Source organism: Lissotriton vulgaris, chromosome 3_1, assembly GCF_964263255.1.
Source record: "Lissotriton vulgaris chromosome 3_1, aLisVul1.2, whole genome shotgun sequence".
In the NCBI taxonomy this organism is placed as follows: Eukaryota; Metazoa; Chordata; class Amphibia; order Caudata; family Salamandridae; genus Lissotriton; species Lissotriton vulgaris.
In genome coordinates, this window is record NC_141689.1 from 1065896952 (window position 1) to 1065921030 (window position 24079).

General features: G+C 42.5%; 1 protein-coding gene across 1 annotated transcript in view; it reads right to left on the minus strand.

Annotated features, from left to right (window-relative positions):
• LOC147727408 (atrial natriuretic peptide receptor 2-like) overlaps positions 1–24079 on the minus strand; it is a 592594-nt gene that overhangs the window by 120987 nt on the left and 447528 nt on the right. Inside the window, exon 16 of the mRNA XM_086963625.1 lies at positions 5849–5936. Coding sequence (XP_086819751.1) covers positions 5849–5936 — 88 coding nt within the window. The remainder of the gene's footprint in view (positions 1–5848; positions 5937–24079) is intronic.

Below are 24079 nucleotides of genomic sequence, written 5' to 3' on the forward strand. Positions count from 1 at the left end.
AGTCCCCAACTTGAAAAACTGGGTGCCATAGGTGGGAGCAGGGCACCCAGTATTGTGGCCAGGACTAGGAGATGATGAGACCTGGACCAAAATTGGCCACGTGGTCCCCTCCCTTGTTTAAAAAAAATAAAATAAAGGGCAGACTTACCTTCCCTTAACTTTATTTTTTTTTAAAGGATCGCCAGGCCCCAGGCTATGGGCTCCCCAGGCCATCATTGTGGGTATGTGAATGGCTATAGAGGAGAGTGATTGGTTGTCTCAGTACCTGCTTGGTTGTCTGAGTGTCTTTGTGGATGAGTGAGTGGGTGAGTCAGTGGCTGTATGGGTTAGTGAGTGGCGATAGCCAATAGGCATGTTATGTTTAAGGGAATTTTCTATGTGTGCTGCAGAATGCAGCACACACAAAAAGAGCAACACCATTCTAAGACCAGGTAAAAGAAATTAGTGTTGCAGTGGAACACCCACAGAACTACCCAGTGCACGCCCCTTTGTCACAGTAGACTGCTGCAGAAAGGGGCATATTTACAAGGTGGCGTTAAGCCACGTTAAGTGGCTTAGCGCCATGTTCGGAGCCCTTCCGACCGAATCGATCAGTCCTGGTCGGATTCCTTCCCGACCGAGCCATTCCGATGGGCTCGGTCGGGAAGGAATCAGACTCCGATTTCCGGATTACGGACGACAGGCTTCGCAGTCCGAAAATCCTCCAGTACTCCCCTGGTCGCCTCTGTGTGACCGAGGGAGAACGATGGCAGCTTTTCACTGCCTTTTTGTGCCGGTCTGTCCAGCATGAAAAGGCAGTCGGAAGCTGTCTCTGGGATAGATATTTTTAACATCTATATTACTTGCCTTAAAATTGATATATTTGTCCACGATTTTTATGCACACAATATGTGTGCATCATGATATTTTGAACTCAATATTTCTCCTCCTCAATATTTTTTTTCTTTAGTTTGTCTGAATACCCTAGGTTGTTGCAGGATAAAACATGGGGCTGCCAGACTGATTGGCTTTCACATACGATCTTGCATCCTGCTTGGCCATTCTACAAAATGCATATGTCTTCATTCCAATTCTACTTTAGTAGCATTCCATTACAATGGTATTATATTCCAAATTGTTGGGGAGATATGAAAGACCAGAATTTCTTTTAAATGGGGCAGTGCTCCCAGATGTTAGACGTACTCAAAACTAGCAGACCAATTGCTGCTCACCAGTCCAAAGCAAGAGATGTGATTATGTTGTCTCACTAATCAGGAGAAGGGAGGTGACGGAGGAGGCAGTGCAAACCTTAGTGTAGCCCTATGAAAAACAACATTACCAGTCTCGAGGGGACATGCAGCTGGGATGGAGGACAACATATTTATGACTCCATGTCTCTACCGGTAAGCAAACGAACCTTCTAAGGAGGGGGAGGAGGAGTTAGAGGTCACTAAGGGGTAAAGATGAATGTTCTTGGGATGGAGGACAACATATGTCTGATTCCTACATGTTTCTGCGTCTGATTCACTCCCTTGAGCAGTGCCACAACTACTACCCTTAACTAACTGGAGTTTGGGTCTTGAGGACCAGCTACATGAATGTGTGAACAATACTGCATTAAAGGGTTCTCACAGGAGATAAACAATGCTCCATAAAGGACCCAAACATATTTGCAGGACAAGGCGCACCCCAACGGGATGCATATGTTATGTCTTAATTATTTATGGATAGAACTGAATTCCAAAAATGTAAATAAGATCTCCCCAACTGAGTTTGAATTCGCCCATTAAGATCTCAAGTGGTGACAGCAGTGGAATCAACAATGTAACCATGCGCAAATTGAGAATTTAGAGTAGAAGTTAGGTGATGGCAGTGCTTAATTGATAAGAGAATTAACGCAATTGCTTAAAGTTCAGCTCAGAATCCCGCATGCCTTGCAATTAAATATGGGCACCCTGTATACCAAGGCATCATAGTGCTAAATCCACTGCAAGCCTATTTAGTCCACTATCAGACACTCTTTGCCCATTTATCTCACTCTTGCAGGTTCCTGCTTTCTCCCTTTGTGATGTTTTTGATGTGTTTCTCTTACTTAGTCTTTCACCTTTTGTGTTTTACTCTCTCTTGCTCTCAGTAAATGTCTGATGAGCAAAAATACATGCCAGTCCCCAAAATTGAGCCCCGGTTGACTCCACTGGCAACGACCAGCTCAAATTAGGCATAGGCAACAGCAGTTAAGTCAAGCTGCCCAACTACAACAGAAACAAGCATAGCAGGTCCCTACATCTTCAACACATAATACACATGCAAGGTGCAGCTAATTAGAAACATCAAGAGGCAGTTATCCAGTTAAATTATTTGATGGCAGCCTTTAAAGATAACTTAAGCATTCTGTCTACTAAACTCCAAAAGTTGACTCCTGGTGATGAAAGTGATTATTCACAGTATTGAAGATAGTCACGTGATATACAGTTTGGCCCCTTGACAGATTGAGTCACTATTACTTAGGCACAAGATGCAAAAGCATATCAACTGGCTAGTCCTGATGGAACCATTAGATATGAACCCATCAAGAATATTGTCATGGACTGATTATGGTTGATAAAAGACAGTGGAAAGGAATATTTTTTGTTGAAACCAGAAAACATTGGGGGCCGAATAGGATGCGGCTCGGAAGGCTCCGCATCGTAATGGGCTCTTTGGTTTACTTCCCAACTGATTAATTAACATACAAGTGGTCGGAAAGTAAATTGTCTGGTCATTCCGGCTGGCATACGATGGGCTCAGACAGCCCATCAGCCTGTTGGAATCTGGTCCAGTAATCTCGAGGGTGGACCTTTCTGCCCCTGAGATTACAATGTATGGTTTCTGACTTGGTTTCCATGCCGTCCTGTCCGACAAGGAAACCATGTTGGAAAGTGTGTTTGGGGACCCCCAGCTGGGCCAGTTTGGTGCAGACCTCTGGATGGAGGATAAGGGGTTGATCCCTGCACCATGTGTCAGGCACCTTGAAGTGCCTGCCACGGGATGGAGGGATGAACGGCACCTCCTATGGAAGCATTCATTACGGCCGGTTTATGGCCGTAATGCATGCTCCCATAGTGAGATGTAGGAATGCGACCGGACAGTGTTCGGTCGCATCCCAGTGATGCGGTCTGGACCACTGACCGGATGTCTGTTGGTCCCAAGACTGAGTCGGTTTTGGCCAGAAGCAATTCCGCGCGACATTGGCATCAGGCAGTATATGTTGATGTAATTTTACAGTTTTGGTACTCTCTGGTGTCAAACAGTATAAATGCAGCCCCTACCTCTAAGCACATTTCTGTGATGCATGCTCCCACTGTGACCTATTTGGGTGATGCTAAGCCACTTAATATGCCCTTGTGGATATTTTCAAGGTCTCTGACCCCTAGGACCTTCATACACTTCCATTTTGGGAGTATGGCTCTCATAAAACGGCTCCAGCTATGGCTCACATAAAATGGCTCCAGCTCACTGTTAATTGCATGTTGCTGCGATGTAGGCAGCAGTTTTATAGCTGACTTCTTAGCAGTGTACCAACCCGGGGCATGGAGCACCTCCATGAATCCATACTCCTTTATTGAGGTCAAGACACTGCTTTGCTTTCTGAAATCCTGTGGCTTTAGGATTGCAGCAGCAAAGTTTGCTGTGCACAAAGATGCCTCCAAAATCAATGTCCTCACATACATTACATACATACACTTCTTATGTTTACTTCATGATGGTCTAAAAAGCATGCCTATAGTAGTTGCGTCCCTTCATTCGGAAGGAGCAAGGGCAATATCATGGTCATATTCAGTGACCATACTTCTTGAAAATGGACCCATGAGCAGGTTTTGATGAAAAGTGCCCTGCTTTGAGTGCATACAATAACTCAGAAATGTATGAGTTAGTGTGTGAGCTTCAGACAGTACAGCTGGTAGTTTTGTAGTCTGTGCTGCAGATGGTGCAGTTTCAGTGAACACAGGTGCATGAGCCTGGTCTACACCTGCACACTGACATAGATACAGCCCCAGGATCATCAAGTTCAACTTTCATTCCTACTGCTTCCATGCCAAACAGAAGCATGGAAATTACTGTGCAAAAAAAAGATTTGACACTTGGGAACATCACATGTCTAAAATACTGTGACCACATTTAATGGAAACATATTAGGCTGCGCTTGGTCTTTCCTCCCAAGATGGAAAATGCACTATAACAGTGCACACTGCACAATATACAAACGGAATGTGCCTTTTGCAATTGTCAAAAATGCTCGATGGTAAAACAGCGCTGCGCTTCTTTCAAAAAACAAAGTCCAATCCACATGCTTGGTAAAAATCAATGCCTAACAGTCCTCAAATAAACACAATATCCCTCAGACATGACTCAACAAATGTAAAGTAAATGTCATTACCACTGTGAACTGCGCATGCACACGACCCAAGGCATCACGTAGGTTATGAAACTTCATCACTACTTAATCTACTTCTCAATACAGCAGCACTGTCTTCTTTCACCAAAGCCCCAATAGCTAACAGGATCCATATGATTGCATGTGTACTAATAAAGCTGTTTATTCAAAACAATTATTTATTCTTTCATAGATATGGAATTTTAAGAAAAACATGATTGAATGGGATTAAGAAGAGGGTCTTTATTATTATTATTATTATGTTTCTTACATAGCGCCTGAATCGACCACCGAAGGGTTATCTCCGCGCTTGCCTTGGGAACCCATCCTGGCTTTTCCCTGTGAGATAGCCCCTAAAGGGCATCCCCAAGGTGAAAGCCAGGCATCCCGCCGCGGGGGGCCGTTGTGGAGATTAAGCAAGCTTAATGCCCAGAGTTTCAGAGTGTGAACCCATGATTAGGTCAGGCACCGAAGCGAGAATTATCGAGTCCATGGACATTTGAGCTCAAGACCCTGCCGCGTCGGGAATTGAACCCTGGTCCCGGGTCTGACCTCTGCTTCCTGTCAGTAATGTAAGTTCCACTATTGGGTAGTTCAGATACATACCATTTAGTTTTTAATATCCTTACTCACATGCGAAAGTCCATTTCTTACATATTTTGAGGCACTGGTCACTCCCCTGAACCCAATAGGATACCACACTAGGTTAAATATACTTTTTTAAATAATAAGTTTAAGGTAATGACAATGGAAAGCTCTGGTACCAAGGTGTTGGGTAACAATACAAAGATGATATTCCTCTGCAGCATACACATGGATGAACATCCGCTTTAAAAAAAATACACCTTTAAAAATGCCAGAACTAGCTGCAAACATTCAAAATCTTGAACATCAGTTTGAAAATTCACATGAGCTTTGCTAGAGAATCTGAATGCAGTTGACTCCAGACAGAAAGAGTGGAGTTATAAGTCTCTTCTCCAAACCCAAACAGTGAGGAGGTTGAGTCATAACCACTAGTGTATTAACAATTTACTTTGGATTATCAGACTAATGAGGAAACACAAATCTATGAGTAGCCAACAGCATTGAAATACTTTATCTTGCACTTTGTATGAAACTTCCTATTTATTCTCTTCTCCTAAACTCCATATCTGGTCTAGCCTCGCTTCGGCTGAGATCTCAAGCAACCCATGAGCATCCTGGGATGTAGAAAGTACAAATCAGTAATTTAGCTGGAACATGAAGAAGCAAAACTGGTCTAACGTAACTAATAGAAGAGAGCAGAACCTCTCCATCCTAGAGTCAGGAGGAAAAGTCCTAGGAACACCCATTAGTAGTTCCAGACTACAATACAAGTGCACCAAAGCTAACAGAACAGAGAAAGTGTGCTTAAATGAACTTTTTTGGTAGTCATTTGTTGATCTAACAGTGCACATTGACAGTTTCCCAGTTTACCTGAAGAAAATAGTTGCACTTGCATAACTCTGCGCCTGTAGGGTTTTTCCTTGTCTCAGGTCATCAGCCACTTGTTTCGGCAACATGCCTGTTTTGATGATGAATTAATAGTTATAAAAACAATTCATGTTATATACAACTTAAATATAAAATTAAAACAGTTGACATCTTATTGGTATTACATTTTATTTAAAATAAATATCTTCTCAAATATTAAATAGAAGACAGATAATGCATTAAGAAATGTAAACCAAACTGTTCATTTGTTCTTTTTTTCTGGGATAGTGATAAGTAGGCATAAAATCACAATTATTCTTATTTTTCACAGTGACAGTTATCGCTCCTATCACTCCTTTGCCATCTATGTATAGGAGTCACTGACATCAGCTACATCAGCTTTTCAGTTTATTGTCTGTGATGGTTAGGAGAAAAAAAATAAAAAAAACGAGCTAACACTTTTTCCAAGCGGCATCTAGACACACAGTCTAAGAAGCAGAACAGTGGTTCTCAGGGAACAATCCTCTTATTTGCCTTATACAATTAGGTTCAAGGGGCCTTATTTACAAGAAATTAATGCAGCATGGTGCCGCAAGCCTGCGCTATTTATTTATTTATTTTAAATTCTTCTAAAGCGCAGGAATCAATCCCGTAAGGGTATCTCCGCGCTGTGCCAGCAGTAGGAAACTCAGTCAGTGAATAAGGAACATTAAATTAGATGGACAGAAAGGCCTCTTGATAAAGGATAGTTTTTAGTATTTTCCTAAAGGATAGGTAATTAGTAGTTGTTCTGGCTTCAAGGGGCAGTCTGTTCCATAGGGCAGGTCCGACTGAGGAGAAGGCCCGGTCTCCTTGTCTGGACTTCTTTGTGGACGGGGGTTTTAGCAGGGCTTGACTACTTGAGCGAAGGGACCTACTGGGCTGATATGGCACCAAAGATTGAGACAGGTATTTAGGACCTATGCCATAGATGCATCTATGGACCGTTCAGCAGATCTTAAAATCGACGCGCTGTTTTATTGGGAGCCAGTGCAGCTCCCTGAGCAGGGGTTTGGAGGGGGTCCTAGCTGGTGCCCCCATAACCAGTCTTGCTGCCGTGTTCTGGACCACCTGCAAGCGACCTACTGCATCAGCATTTGCTAACGTCAGCAGGCCGTTGCAGTAGTCCAGACGGCTGGTCACTAATGCCTGCACAAGTGTCTTCCTGTAAGAAGCAGGAAGATACGGAAAGACACGTCTAAGCAGGCCAATAGTGTGAAAGCACAATCCTGCGATGTAATTGGTGTGCTCCTTCAAGGTCAGCTTTTGGTCCAGTTTCACCCCAAGATTCTTCACATGATGTTTAGATGAAGGTACTGGGCCAAGATCTATTGGCCACCAGTCAGGGGACCAAAGAATGCTTGCTTTGCCAAAAAGCATGACCTCAGTTTTTGTGACATTACATTGGAGGCAGTTCTTCGCCATCCAATGTGACACCGCCCTCATACCCTCAGCAAAGTTCTCTTTGACTTTAGAGTCAAGGGAGCTGAAAGGGTAGAGGAGCTGGGTGTCATCAGCATAGGAGATCGGTGTGAACCCATACTTCCGCACAATCTCAGCAAGGGGGGCCACATATACATTGAACAATGTAGGGCTAAGGCAGGAGCCTTGTGGCACCCCCTTCGTGAGCCCCCTGGAGATGGAACGGAAGGGGCCCAGGCTGACAGATTGTGATCTCCCGGAAAGGAAACTCTCCAACCATGATAGTACTAGGCCTCCGATTCCTACTCCTTGCAACCGGCCGAGAAGGATGTTATGATCCACGGTATCGAAGGCTGCAGACAGGTACAACAGCACTAGAATCATGGAGCCTCCTCTATCCTGTGACATTTTGATCTGATCCGTCACAGAAAGAAGGGCTGATTCAGTGCTGTGGTTGGGCCTGAACCCGGATTGAGATTGGTCCAGGCCCCCTGTCGCCTCGATAAAATCGGAAAGGATGGTATTTACGTGCTTCTCAGCCAGTTTGCTAATGTAGGGGAGGAGAGAAATCGGGCGAAGGTTGGAGAGTTCAGACCAGGGCAAGGTGGAGTTTTTGCGTATAGGGTTCACTACCGCTTTCTTCCAGGCTGATGGGAGCATACCCTCAGCGTATGAAAGATTAAGCAATTTCTGGATGGAGGGTCCTACTATGTCAATTAGCGGGGAGAAGAATTTAGCAGGTAGCAGGTCAGTAGGGGAACCAGTCTTTATTTGATTAATCAGTATGGTCAGGTCCTCAGCAGTTATTCCTGGGATAGCCTGAAGAGTTCTTTCAGAGGTCAACATAGAGGATATTTCAGGAGCTTCATTTCCCAGAGAGTCTGAGACAGCAGTGATTTTTTTATATATCCCTTCTATTTTGTCTTCAAAATATTGGGATATATCGTCACACAGAACCTGAGTAAAGGTATTAGGGCTCTCGCACACCTCAGGGTTAGTAAAGGTCTGAATAATTTTAAAGAGTTCTCTTGTTGAATTACCTGCCTCTCCAATTTGGGTTGTAAGGCTTAATTTCCTGGCCTTTTTTATGTTTTTATAATAGGAGGACATTACCTCCAGATAGCGAATCTTATCTTCCTCCTTTCCTGTTCGTCTCCAGAGTTTCTCTAATTTTCTGCATCTCTGCTTTTCAGTTTTTAGAGCCTCAGTATACCAGGCTTCCCTTTTAGCCATGGTAGATTTTTTTACGTTTTTCTGAGGGGCAAGAGTGTTAATAGCTGCCGTCAGAGTGGAATTAAACTTGGAGAGAGCAGTGTCGATGTTATCGGAGTTGGAAGATATTGGCTGTTCCCATACTTGCACGAGCTTAGCAGAGGTTACTTTATGCCAAGGTCTGCGTTTAGTGTACTGAGTGGGCAAGTGGTTCAAGGGATGGGTTGTATGTGTAAAAGAGAAGTTTATCAGTTTGTGATCAGACCAAAAGACGTACTTAGGGGGGTAACAATGAACATTTGGATGGGAGGTGAAAATCGAGTCCAAGATATGACCACCTGAGTGCGTGGGTTCATTATTTCTTGGGTGTAGACCTAAGAGTGCAAGGTCTGAGAGAAAAACTTTGGTGTCCGGATGATCACTAATATCCAAATGAAAGTTAAAATCTCCTAGTAAGATAAAATCTCCGTTGGCTTTCATATGTGGAGCTAGCAATTCAGTGAGGGCCAGAGAGAACCCAGCATTGGGTCCAGGTGGACGATAGACTAGAGCTCCTCTCCAGTGTACCTTGGGGCTGATTGTGAGATGAAAAATTAATACTTCCATAGTAGGTAGCATCACTTGATCTAGAACTCTAATATTCAGGGTGTCCCTGTATATGATGGCAATTCCGCCCCCCACTTTCACCGGGCGGTCCAGTCGGATAAATCTATATCCTGTGGGTATCCCCAAAGTGATAGTGGGGGTGGTGTGAGGTTTCAACCATGTCTCAGTAAGGAAACAGATCTCGGGTTGGATGCTATGGATAGTGTCCCATAGATGTATATGGTGTTTAGGGAGAGATCTTAGATTCAGCAAAAAGCTTTCCAAGCCTCCCTGGGGGCCGATGCTGTCCAAAGGCCGTCCAATGATGACATGGGAATCCATAGCTTGCTATGCTGTATTACTTTCAAAGCACAGGGATGCGTCATATTTACAACGATATGACGGATCCCTATGCTCTCCTCTACGATGGTGTACAATTGGCTGCCATGCGCCAACGCAGGCACTCTTGCACCAACACTGGACCAGCGTACATCAACAGCCGACTCAGCTTCTACACCCCCACCTGCCAGCTCTGCTCTGCCGGCCGCGTCCCTGCCACTGTCCCCGTATCCGAAGAGTGACTGCCGTTGGGAGATCTTTCTCCCCCCCCCTTAGCGCCTTGAGACCTTCACGGGTATATAGTGCGGTTTACAAATGCTATGATCGATTGATTGATACATGGAAGAGAAACTCTTAGATATTATGGGGCATATTTATGAGCCCCTTGTGACACTTTTGCACTTCCGTTGCGTCACTTTTTGTGACACAGCAGCAGAGCAAACAATGCGCTATGTTACACCATAGTTACAAAGTGACGCACCTAGGCAGATGCGTCACCTTGTATACCCCTGCGCTACATTATACCTGCATCAGGTATAATGTATGCAGGGTCGGTGTTCCTCTGCAAGAAAGACTTGGCACAGTGAAATCTACCTGATTTCACTGTGCCACTTCTAGGACGCCACTCTGTCAAAACCTTATGTCTGCCTCATACAAGGCGTTAGGATAATGCAGTACAATGTGTATCGGCCTCCCACATGCATTGCTGGAGTTGCGTCAATCAATCAATCAATCATTCAATCAGGGTTTTATAAAGCGTGCTACTCACCCGTGAGGCTCTCTGCTCTCAAGGCACTGGGTTGGGGGGGGTGTAGCTCCGGTCAGTCGAAGAGCCAGGTCTTGAGGTTTTTCCTGAAGGTGTGCAGGGTAGGAGAGCATCTGATGTTGTCAGGGAGCTTGTTCCAGGCCCTGGCTACAATGTAGGAGAAGGCTCTTCTGCCTGCTCTGTTTCTGTGTATGCAGGGGATTCTGCCAGGGCGAGGTCGGCGGAGCGGAGGTCTCTTTTGGGTACGTGGGAGGAGTCTATCTCATTGAGGTATTTTGGTTCGATGTTGTGGAGGGATTTGTAGGCGTGGGTGAGCAGTTTGTTCGTTACTCTCTTCTCGACGGGGAGACAGTGGAGGTCTTGTAGGTGTTGGGTCATGTGTTCGTGTCGTGGGGTCCCAAGGACAAGTCCGGCTACGGCGTTCTGGAACGTTTGGAGCATGTGTAGGAGTGTTCTGTTGATTCAGGCATAGAGGGTGTTGCCGTAGTCCAGACTGCTAGACTACGTCATGCTTATGACACTACTTTAGCAATGTGTGAGTTTTGCGCCAACAGACACGTCAGGATTCATAATGCATCTGTCACTCCTTGAGACATGGAGCACTGTACAGTACATACAGCGCATTCATGGTGTCGCAGGGAGGGCACAGTGAAAAGTCTTGCATCGCTGTTTATCACAGCAATGCAACACTTTTTGTAAATGAGGCCCTTTGCCACTGCTCTATTCTTGAAGAGTATTTAGCCTGGGCACCATTTTGCATGACTATCCTCAACTGTTTATCTTGCCTTGCTCACTCACTACTTGTGCGCCATGTCGTTCGCGATTTACTTCACTCAATGACATGTAATATTCTAAATCAGTCATGTCTGATATCTGTTAATATTATATTTAAAAAATACAAATAATTTTTCCCTCTGTACAAAATCTATATTTTCTAAACTGACTCTCTAAGGTAAAACAGAAAATGTCTGGGTTCAGTAAGTATGATGTACCGCATACGAATGCAATACAATACAAATTATTTTTTAAATCGCACTGCTGCTTCCGAAGAGGTGTACGGGCGCTAGCAGCAAGTGACTGGAAAATATAAAAGAATAGAGGGAAGAATTAAAAAGACACGTTTTAAAATTTTTCTTCAAATGTATTCTGAAGAAGCTAACCGATGATCTAATGGGAGTGAATTCCAGAGCCTGGTCGTAGGGTACACAAAGGATCTTCCAATCCTACTTGCCTTACTCCCTGGGGACTATGAAGATGATTTTGACTAATGGATCTCAGGGTCTGGATTGAGAGTATGCCCTGAATTGTTTCCTCAGATATAAGGGTCCTTTATATTCCAGAGCTCTGTAAGCTAGGGTGAGAGCCTCAACCAATGAAGTTGTTGCATGTGGGGAGATACTGATTGGGGTGCCAGAATTTTCAAAATTAGGCGAGCTGCATTAGGTGAGCCTATTAGAATTGAGCAAATAGCTGCCTAATGATTCCTTAGGATCAGACCGGACTGGCTGTACCGGGCATCAGGCGTTTTCCCAGTAGGCAGGAAGGGTGGGGGCCGTTTTGTTACTGGGAGACGGTTTTGTAGCAGTGATTTAATATCGACCCCCTGTAACAGAAGCAGCAGCAGTGTTTCCCACAAGCACCTCTAGACCCCCCTACCCCCATCGCCCCCACCCCACTGGCCAAGTTGACTTAATTGCCAGGGATGTTTTGCGTTCTCAGTCCGGCACTGCTTGAGATCTGCCCTTTTGCTGTCTAGAGAGTTTCTGCTAGCAAACAGTTTGCTTCATATTCCCCTAAGACATTGCTAATCACAGACAGCACTAGTTGACAAAGGACTGACGTAACAAAACCTGAGGGGGGGGCCTGCACAGCACGTGGAGGGGCCCCCTCCGGACTCAATCAGGACATCTCCGGCCAGAGTACTGTGCTGAGGGGGCCAATTCGAGATTGGGAGCCCCAGGGCTGTGGGGGCATGTGTTACGCCTCAGAGGCAAAGGTCTTTAAGAATCGACCCTGCTATGTCAAGATTCAAGTAAATCAATGCCTTTGCCCCTATTCATTTTTCCTCATGCAAGACTTACTTTGTTTTCATCTTGGTACAGCGCTCATTTTACTTTTTAGATTCTTCATCGTGGGAGAAGATGATTTTGAGGCATTGCTGAAGACGAGCCCCATCATTGCAGTCAACATAGGCATCTGGCATGGGACCTGATTTGGATAGAGGAGGGAAGTAGCATAACAAGGAGGCTGTCGGCCCGGGGCAAGCAAGTAAATGGATCCCTTTGACTACTGTTAGGGCAGTAAATACAGCATCTATCATAGTTCAATGGGCCATGCAGGGCCCCAGAGTCACTGTACCTGCTGTGCTAAGGGCAGCTACGCCCCTGGAGGAGGAAGAGGATGAGAAGGTAAGCAGATTAGCCATTTGTACTCCTGCTGCTTAGCCTGGCAGCAGAAGTGCAGCATAGCAGTAGAGAAATGTAGAAATTCACTGGGTATTAAAGGATGGTTGCAATCATTTATTCCCAAATCTTGCAGGCCCAACTGCGAGGACAACGGTCCTAGACCTAGATTACAGTGATTCAAAGACTGTTCCCCATATGATTTGAATAAACTCTTGGAGGATTGATTGCATGCACTTTTCTCAGTTTTAAAAAGTTGTATTCAGTACTGTGAGCTAAAACATGAAAAATAGAATTTAACTAGATACATTTCAGTTGATAATCTAGGTCTAGGACCACTGTTTTTTGTATCATATTGAACCCAGGTCCCTGACCGTACTGGGGAAAAAAACATTTTTGTAATGGCAACTGCGAGGACAGGGAAGCACTGGAAAAAGTAGGAGTTATCCAGTGCTCAGGGTGAGAAATCGGTTTACACTGTACCCTGATGTGAGCTGCACCTATCCAAAAGGTCTGCTCCTCATCCTCTTAGTGGTTGACCCTTCAGATGGTAATGAGTGAAAAAGAGAGGTACCCCTTAAACTGGTCAAGGGAAATGACAAGGGTTCCCTTGAGTCTAAATTAATACAGGTTTACATAAACATACCTCAAAATACAAAAAGTACAATCATATTATACACCAAAAATTGAAAGTTAAAAAATAATTTATTATGTATACAACGAGATAAAAACAATGAATGTAGGGCTAACTAATCTAATGCCCTAATCTAAAATAAATAAAAACAAACAAGACAATCATTTATGGCCTGCACAATTGAGACTAAAGTCAGAAGAAGTAAAACATGAAAATTGTCAAATACAGATTGTACATTCTGGCTCCATTATACTTCCATCAATGTTTTGCTACTACAGAATCTGTGCGTCAACATCAATGTCGGAGTCTTGAATTGTACCAGGAGAAGCGTCTCCTGGTATACATAATAAATTATTTTTTAACTTTCAATTTTTGGTGTATAATATGATTGTACTTTTTGTATTTTGAGGTATGTTTATGTAAACCTGTATTAATTTAGACTCAAGGGAACCCCTGTAATTCCCCTTCAGATTGTAAGCCACAAAGGAGAGTGCTGGTATGAACAAGGTCCTTGGAGAGCAAGAGGTCTTTGCCTTGAGTCCTCCACAGTGAGTTTCTGTTAGTTTTTTATGTTTGCATCACCTCATATACCAATCATGCAGCTGTGCTGAGTGCTCCCAGTGACAAAGTATGTGACCGAGATCAAGGTCCTATGGCCACAAGTGAAACACCATGTAGTCCCATTTTTTATTTGCTGCTACTGTCAGCTCAATGTCTAGTGGAGGAATGACAGTGGTGCCAGCAGAAAGATTATAGAGGCATGAAAAGCCTTTTCACCTTGTTTCAGAGCAGCCAGAGTGCCTACTGGCCTCTCCTGTTCAATGTAGCCTGCCAGTCCACTGCAACCAATACTATACTTCACTTGATTTAAAGTGTACAAGTAATCTATAAAATAGATGATTGGAGAGAGCTTGCCAGATGGCTGATGAGGTTTGCAGGGCTCTCGTAATTAATTATTGCGACTCATGGTACACAAAGGTTCTTTAATGTTCGGTGGAAGTGTTATAGATAGTTAAATGAGGCACTCCCTTCCTTCTTTCTGCCCTAGTTTTGGGTTTCCCCTAACAGGACTCTCCCATCTCCACCAGACCAAACTGCTACCTTCTAAAGATAAAGACAATGTCCATATCAGTCTTTTAAGGATAAGCAAAGGACAACAACTACCCAAAATGAGTTCCATCGAAGGATATTTTGAATACACAAACTCTACCAACAATCATTGTATAAGTATGGTTCAGTTGCTATCAAGTAGAGTCCCAAGAGCTCTCTACACGAGAGTCCTGGGTCCCACACCAATTGACACAGACAAACTATTTTGTTTGCCAGGGATGGGTTCTGGAACCGAAACCTGGAAGTTCTGCATTCTGCCAGGGGAAGAGCTGCCTTCGGTTTGCCCTGAGGCAAGGAGCTGACCAACTAATGAGCTAGGGTGTTGGAGGGGCCCAGGAATGAGGGTGACACTATCTAGAAATGAATGGACTGCAAGGAGCCAAGGAAAGAAGAACTGAAACGTGTCTACTTCATCCCCAGGGAAGACCTGCACTGCTAGGCCATGTGGTGGTGAGGCTTTAAGACTCCAGTGCCCCAGTTGCATGCCCAAGGAGCCTGAAACAACTAGGCACTCAGAAGGACTGCAGACATATCCTATGTCCTAACAGCATGATGAATAGCTCCTGTGACTGTTTGATGCTGGAAACATCACGTCAACTGGTGGTCATCCCAGAAAAGAAAAAATGATCTTTGGAAGGCTGGGTTCAACAGATCAGGCGGCCTGAATGTCAGTGACTTAAGTCTCTGTTGAATCCCTTATGAAGGTGTTAAGTTGGCTCTTCTATTAATCTGAGTAGTGGATTTTTGAAGTGGGCCTAGGTAAGATTGACCTCCCACAGCAGAGATTTACCTGCCTGCAACCAGATCCAGTGGAGAGTGGCCTACACCCCACTTCCTCACCTGTGTTGCTCTGCTTTTTTTCAGCAGAAGCTTTCACATTCATGCCAGAGCCTGCACGAGTGTTGGCAAGACAATGGCAGAGTAAGCACAAGTCTGCTCTGTGAGCTGTGCAAACAGTACACTACCTCAAACCCTGCCCCACACCCACAGCAGCAAGGTCATCTTGCCAGATTGCAAACTAACAAGAGCTTAAGTAAGGCATAGTGCAAAAATGGAATAGTGTGTGGAAGAACTGTTTTTGGACACATTAAGCTCCAGACAGCTGACATCCTTTCAGGATGAGGAACCCAAATAGAAGCTATTGTCATTTGTCATTGCAAGGGCACGTGAAGCAGTGTAAACTGAATCCACTGCTCCCACTAGTTAACAGAGCTTACCGTACTCATTACATGTCATTGTTGTGTACAATATTGTGTTGTGTGGTAGAAGTACTTTTCTCTCATGTAAAAGCACTGGTTGGTGGATGAAGAATGGTTTAATATTAATGTGAAATGTTTTACTGAAATCTGTATATCCAAGACACCAACTCCTCCCCCATGAGACTAAATAATGTCAGCAAATCTCTTTACTCCACATCTGTGAAAAATCAAAGAAAACATGCTGTCAGAATCATTTGTAACCACCTGTAAAAGCCTGATGTTTTAGATTGGTTTCAAGCTGTCTTTCATCCTGCACAAAATACTGAATCTGTGTAACTATCACTCTTGGACAATATAAGAAAAGACTGTGACCACGTCCATATTAATGCATAGATCCTCTTGGATCTCTGCTGCTTTGGATATGGTCGGGGCCGGACTGGACGTAGCAGGCCCTGGGAGTTTACCCTATGGGCCAACATGGTAGATGCCGGTTTAGACCCCTAGGGGGCTGTTTTTCAGTGTAGCTGCAATATCAGCCTCCAGCAACAAAAGCGCCACAAAGCTTTCCACTAGCACTATTGCAAATTATTCAAATGCAAATGAATACATTTTAAATGAAGATTTATTCCAGCACAGCTATGTGGTCCATTCAAATGAAGGTCCAGATGCAACTGAACATCATACAGAATGTTCAGGTTCAATACAACAGGCTGGAACTTAGAATCCTATCTAAAGATAAACAAGGCTCATGCCAGAATTGAGAAGACTAGCATGACACAATTATAGACATAGAAGAAATTTGTAAAATTAATTAATTACAATATGAGAAATGTAACACATCCCCCTTTATCAATAAAAAAAATCAAAATCAATATAAAAACAAAATCAGAACAATAAAATATCAATTCACAAAATCCATACATTTCTTTGGTAATTGTCTCACAAGTTCTGATAGTTTAACTCTAGAAGCAACAGTTCCATTATTTGACATATAATCAGACGAATTAAAATATTTACTGGAATGATGTATAACGTTGTCATTATCCAAGTGATAATTATACAAACGTGGACATTTAGCCAATCACCTCACATTCCACATCTTACCATCTTGGGTGATAACACTATTAGCAAATACTTTTTTCATTTGAGTAGCTTTACCAAACTTGTTTGACCCTTTACTTATCAAACCTGGTTTGAGAATCCTAACTCAATCAATCACCAATTTGGAAAGAATGTGCTTTAGTTATCCATTTGCCATTATGCCATCTGGCAGATTTTAGCTGTTTAATACCAAGCCTTTTAGCAGTATTGTGTACACATTCTCTATCAGTAAATCTATTCTGAGATTTGTTCCTGAACCACCATGGACACACATTAGATGCAGGATTTCTTCCTTTAAGAAGTTTAAAAGGACTGATTCAGTAGTGGTGTGAGGAGTGATGCGATAAATCCACAACCGTTCTCTTAACACATTAATCCAGCTGCCACTACATTTTACCAATTCATTAATAAATGTCTTAAGCACCCTGTTAAATCGTTCTACCTGTCCATTTTCGTGTGGTTCATATAACGATGTAAGCTTATGTGTTATACTACAATCTTTGAGAAATCCTTGCATTTCGGTAGATGTAAGCTGTACACCATTATCATAGACTAATATAGAAGGACACCCTTCATGAGAAAAAACAGCATTAGTTGTGGCATTTGGAACAAATTTAACCTCTGGCCACTTGGAATGATAATCTATCATGACCAGAGCAAACATTAAATTTTCAGGCAAAAAATTGAATGGACCAGAAATGTCAAATGCAACCTTTTGCCAAGGTTCATGAGGCCACGCCACAGGTTTCAAAGGGGGAACTTGTACTCTTAACATTTTATTACTTGATACACATTCAATGCACTCTCTTACAACACGATCAATACATTTATCCATGCCTGGCCACCAAAAGAAACTTCTGACCAAGCGTTTCATAGATGATATTCCTGGAAGGGTTTTGTGAGCAATGTTGAGTATGTCTTGCATACCTTTGGGAGGAATACATTTGAGAGATTTGAATATTACATTTCCTTCTAATTCAAGTTCTTCTGAAATATTAAAAAATGGTAATAAGTCTGGTCTTATCAAATTTTTATTTGGCCAACCTTCAGTAATACATCTTTTCAACTCAATCCACTTGTCATCCAATTGCTCACACTTACACCAAGATTCCTCCGTTATTCCTTGAAATTGTTCCAGAATCACTTCATTAATAGTGACAACAAAATCACAATCTTTGATTGCTGACACGTCACCCAGATCACATGGTAAACGAGAAAGAAAATCTGCATTGACATTTTTTTTCCTGGTACAAATTCTGCCTTAAAATTATATTCCTATAATTTCGATGTAAATCTAGCAATCCTAGCTGTAGCATTCCAACCTCCTCCTGTCGATAAAATATTAACTAATGGCTTGTGGTATTTTCTAAGGAGGAACTTACTACCCCACACATACAGTCTATAATGTTCAACAGCCCATACACAAGCAAGAAGTTCCTTTTCTATTACTGCGTATTTGCGCTAACACTCATTCAATGTTTGAGAAGCAAATGCCACATTCCATTCCTCTTTACCTTCTGTCTCTGAAAGTAGTCCTCCCAAACCATACAAGCTAGCATCTGTCCTGATGATGCACTCTTTCTTTATGCGGAATGGTTTTATATTCATATTTTACATTCTGTCTCAATAGTTTCCTCAACGGTTCCATTTTGGTAGCAAAGTTTTCCACAAATTTACTAACATTTTCACACATCCCAGAAAAGGATAAAAGTTGTTCCCTGTTGGCCGGTGATGGAGCTTTAACAATAGCATCGATATTCAATTTGTTTTACGTATTACTCCATCACCAGATAATGTGTGTCCTAAGTATTCAACTGATTTTTTGAATAGTTTACATTTGTGTGCTTTGGGAGTAAGTCCATTATATTCTAACCTCTTGCCCACTTCATTTAGATGTGTAAAATGTTCTGATTCATTTTTTAAAAAGATTAATATATCATCTTGAAAACCTTTTGCAAAATTGTCCAAATCTCCAAATATGTGAAACATAACTCTCTGAAACACGGACGCCACAGACACCAAACCAAAAGGCATCCTAGTATATTGATACAGACCAAAAGGTGTTAGTAATGCTGTATATTTTTTAGATTCTTCCATCAATACAATTTGATGGTATGCTGATGGTAAGTCTAGTGTTGAAAATATTTGTGCACCCTCTAACATGCTGACTACCTCATTAATGTTGGGCAGGGGGTGACAATCAATTACTATATTTGAGTTAAGTGCTCTCAAGTCTACACAGACTCTAAGTTTATGTTCAGGTTTGCGAACAAGAACAATGGTAGAAACCCATTCTGAGGATTCTATAGCCTCAATGACTCCTTCATCCGATACATCTTTTAGCATTTCCTTCAGTTCTTCTCTAATGTTGATTGGGACCCCCTAAATTTTTGTTTAACTGGGGTTACATTTTCTTTTAAAACAATTTTGTATGAAAAAGTCTTTACCTTCCCCAATTCGTCAAAAAACACTTTGTTAAAGGAATTAATTAATATGGTTTCTTGACCACATGTGTTGTTTTCTCCAATATTTATCAATGCCACTTTACCAAGTAAATAATCAACACATAAGGATACAGGTTCAGAAGCATGTGGATTCAAAACGATACCAATTTCCATTGGTCACACCAACCTAAAACATTTACACCTTTTTGTGTTATATTCAATTTCACCTGTGCACATCTGCTCTTGAAGTATAGTTCAACATTGAAGAAACCATCAAAATCAATTCTAGTACCGTCAAAACTTTCTGCAATTATGTCAGGAGGTAGATGTTTGTCATAACTAATGACTCTACTTAACTTCTCTTCATAGTATTGATGTGTAATGATTGTCCATTGTGAACCAGAATCAACCATGAGCATGAACTGCCTACCTAAAATATGAAATTCACACTTAGGAGATTTAATTTGGTTCTTAGACACTTTGTCGATAATATACACCCCTACACCTTTCTTTGTATCTAAAGTGTTATCTACCACAGATGTACTGTCCCTACTGGATATGTAAGACACGATCCATCTGTTTGCGATGATTGGGGTCTACTATCTCTGCACATATTGCTAAAATGCCCAATTCTACCACAATTCTTGCAATCTCGATTGATAGCAGGACAACCTGGAAAAGAAGCGATGTGAGATCTGTTGCACATCTGTAACGCATATTCTGACTGTGCGAAAAGGAGTTATCATTTCTTTTGTAATACTGAGGTGGATTGAACTTGTTGAATTTAAATTTTGGATTATTGTGAGGTATTGATTTCTGATGATCATTCTTAACCTCATTTCTAGATTTAACAACACAAATCTCTTCTTCTTTAACAGTGTTGGTAGAGTTTTGTTTTACCCCTTCCATCCATTTTTCGGATTGCTCTATTACTTTAGCTTCAGAAATAGTCTCTGACAAACTTGGATCTCCCATAACCCAAAGTTTCTCTTGTATTTTCTTGTTATTGACATGTACGAATATTTGATCTCGTATCAATTCATCTGTGATAGTACCAACATTGCAGTGTAAGGATAATGCCCTCAGAGCAGTTAAAAAATCGTCAAATGATTCCTCTTCTTTTTGTATTCTAGTATAGAATTTAAACCTGTTCAGTGCAATACTCACTACAGGCTTGAACCTTTTCTATATTCTCATCAATGTTTCAGTATATACATTCATATTGTCACCACTTCCATCACTAGGTGCAACAATTTGAGGAAAAATTCTAAATTACGACTTGCCCCTCAGATCCTAAACAATGTACAAATATATTTTTTTCCTTTCAGAACCCATACTTTCCCCATCTATGGCTTTCATGTATGTAATAAACTCTTCTTTCCACCTTGTACAAGGCATAGGTGGATCCCTTTAAGTTGCAGATATTTGGCTGGTGGATCAAACTGCATAGTGGGTGGATATTTATATTAACAAGCATTTGCAATGCAATAGGTCTCTCATTAGAAAAGTTTGAGCTATTGGTATTGTAAATGACAATTTTTTTATTTATGTGTTGGTTTTGAAAATAGCGAAATTAATAGCTTTGTCATTTACAATGCCAATACTTTTAACTTTCGCAAATGTGACACCTATAGCATTTGTAATGCAATATGTGTTGTATTTACGTGACTTAGATATATTGATATTACAAATAACAATTGCTGTGAATTTTTTTTAATAATTAATACTTAAATAAAAGTTATTGTAATTTATAATGGGAATAGCTTAAACTTTTGTGAAGATTATGTTCAGTGTATTTTATTGTGATGAAAATCCAAGAACAGAAGTTAAAAACATTAACCTCTTTTTGTGACATTTGTAATAAAGCTTGAAACATTGAGAGAACATATTTGAACCAGTTGTTGGTGAATGGTTGCACAGATTGATACTGTGGTGGCGCTGAGTGATGTTGTGGTTGCGACGAGTGATGCTGTGGCGTTCAGTGATGCTGCGGTAGCGCATAGTGATGTTGTGGTGCCCCTGACGGATGCTGTGGTGGTGCTGAGTGATGCTGTGGTGATGCAATAGATAGAGTATAATTATGTGGCGTGTAACTATGTGGCACTGAGTGGTATTTGGAGTGTATGTTGCGTTGAGCGCAGTGTAAATATGTAGCATATAATTATGTGGAACTGAGTGGTATTGTTTGGAGTGTATGTTGCATTGAGTGCAGTGTAATTATGTGGCGTGTAATTATGGGGCACTGAGTGGTATTTTGAGTGTATGATGTTGCATTGAGAGCAGTGTAATTATGTGGCGGGTAATTATGTGGCAGGTAATTATGTGGCACTGAGTGGTATTTGGAGTGTATGTTGTGTTCAGTAGAGTGTAATTATGTGGCGTGTAATTAAGTGGCACTGAGTGGTATTGTTTGGAGTGTATGTTGCATTGAGTGCAGTGTAATTATGTAGCATATAATTATGTGGCACTGAGTGGTACTGTGTGAAGTGTGTTTTGCATTCAGTAGAGTGTAATTATGTGGCGTGTAATTATGTGGCACTTAGTGGTATTTTGAGTGTATGGTGCATTGAGTGCAGTGTAATTATGTGGCGTCTAGCCTATATAGTGTAGGATATATCGCAGAATATATACTGCAGTTTAACATACGTAGCATTATAGTGATACAATACAATAACCATACTTCTACATAAATAGCTCAAATTTCACATATATCTTTCTCATATTTATGTCGCTCAAACTGAAATGTGTCTTGTAACTTAGAATATTAAATGATATTAAGGAACAGAATGATTCTCGTTTTATCAACACCAGAAGGACACATTTTTAATCAGTCCAGAAAAAAGTTTTTGTTATCTGAAGGTTACACACAAATCTCAAAGGCAGGCACTCTAGCCACCCAGTTATCTTATCTGCTTGTATTATGCCCTGAAACAAATGAAGGATGTTTTCTTCTTTTTCGTATGCTAGTGTTTTTTTAAATGTTTATTTTGTACAGCAGAAAGAGAAAACTACAACCATGGGACATGTTACGTCCTATGCAAAACTCTCCAAATAAAAATGGATAATCCACAATCCATAAGTATTTCCTGAAATGGCATGAGGGGAGTCACCCATGTAAATTTCTTTAACTGCATCACTTATGTTCATTCATGAAGGCGACATAACAATAACATTGTCTTAATTGTAGAAAAAGCTTTGTGTAATAAAATACAGAAGATCACAGATTTCTGAATCATGGATTTACGACCTTGCTGGGTACCACATGAATGCTTTTTATTATTATCTGCTTCAGTTTCATGGCCTCTGATAGTTGGGGGGGTCACTACGCTCTACCCTATGAAGTGGCTTAAAAGTCATAGCTGCTTACAAAACAGGGCATATAGTGGAATTTTACATTATCTATCACTTTTAAAACGACACAGCGTTTCTTCCTTCGCTTCTGCATTCTCCTTACCTCTGTTTTGCCAACCTGTTCATACAAGTCGATTCTCAGCACTATATTGTAAATGAGAATCTACTTGTCAAGAACTTCTGTTTTAACTGTAAAGCAGTTAGCAGAGCTCCTTAGTACTCAGGGGTTTGGAGCAAGGCTCAGCGTGGACCAACAAGCACGCTTCATAGATGGCCATTGTGGCAAGGTCATCCCTGCCTGAAAGAAGGGAGAGCATAGCACAGGAGAGGGTGCGGCCTTACGGCCAGAGCTGCCGACTTTGGAGCTGGGGAACCAGGTTCAAGCTTTGGCGTTGGCTTAGAATCCTGTGATTCGGGGCAAGTCACTTAAGCTCCCCCTGTCTACCAACAATGAATGCAACTGGTGCTCATATAATGCGCTCCAATACCTTCGGGTCGAGTTCACGCTATATAAATCTGCAACAAAAAAACACACCTCCGGAGTCTTGCTGAATCTGCAGCCCGGCGCCTCCGGCTGCTCCTGCATGCAAAGACAGACAGTCATCGCCTAAATGCTCATGCTTACCGTGTGAGTCAGATTTTCTATAGGTTTATCCCCTTTAGTCCTCGGAAACAACAGACATGCTCATCAGCTGGTCCAATGTCCAGTGAGGCACGGGCTTAAGAGCATCTTCGACTCTTGCTGAACACGCCCTGGGGGTACATGACGCCCACAGCACGGAACTCCAAGCGCGGCCAAGGTTCGCAGAAAGATGGACGTTCATAGTCCGTCCCCTTCTGCGGGGTTTCCGACGCATCTGGAGAGGAGAGGGGCAGCGCATTGACTGGCAGACCGGTACCTTACTCAAGGAATATAAAGGGGCTGGAGACGCGAGGACCCGACCCTCCAACCTCCCTGACATAACTGTAAGCCCCGCTCAGGAGCGCCTCGAGGTAAGGGACACCTTCCAAGGCGTCCACCAAGCCCGCCCTCTGATGAAAGTCATGTCCTCCTCCAGCTGAGATACGTGTGCTCGGCAGCTGTAAACTTGAACTGCCCGAGGCATCTGCTCTGCTGGCTACTCGTAAAACAAGAGACCATTTGCTGCAGGGGCCTCTGTTCAAACAGAAACAAAAAAAACTGATCAGACAGAAAAGTGACCTGCCCTCCAGAGAGAATGGAAGAGACCGACGTAGAGCACAGAGATAATCAAAAAACAGCGTGCACATCCCGAAACCGGAAGTTCCGGAGAGTCATGCCTGTCATGGGGCGGGACTTCCGTCTTCTGTGGGAAGCCCGCAACCACAGAGTGGCTGGTCAGAGGAGCAGTGGTGACGCGGGGCTCCCATGCCTGAGGGAGAGCCCCGCAGAGGCTGAGACCGCCGATGCGATGAGCGGTGAGTGGGGCTTTAGTTGTGCGGGGGAGGGGGGACTGGGCAGTGTGTGTGTTTGTGTATGTGCGTGTCCGTGTGTGTGCGCATGTCTGTGTGTGTGTGTGCAGGGGGGCTGGCTGTGTGTGTGTATGCAGGGGGGGCTGGCTGTGTGTGTACACGCGCCATTACTACATGTGAGCCAAGCGAAAGCAGGGGC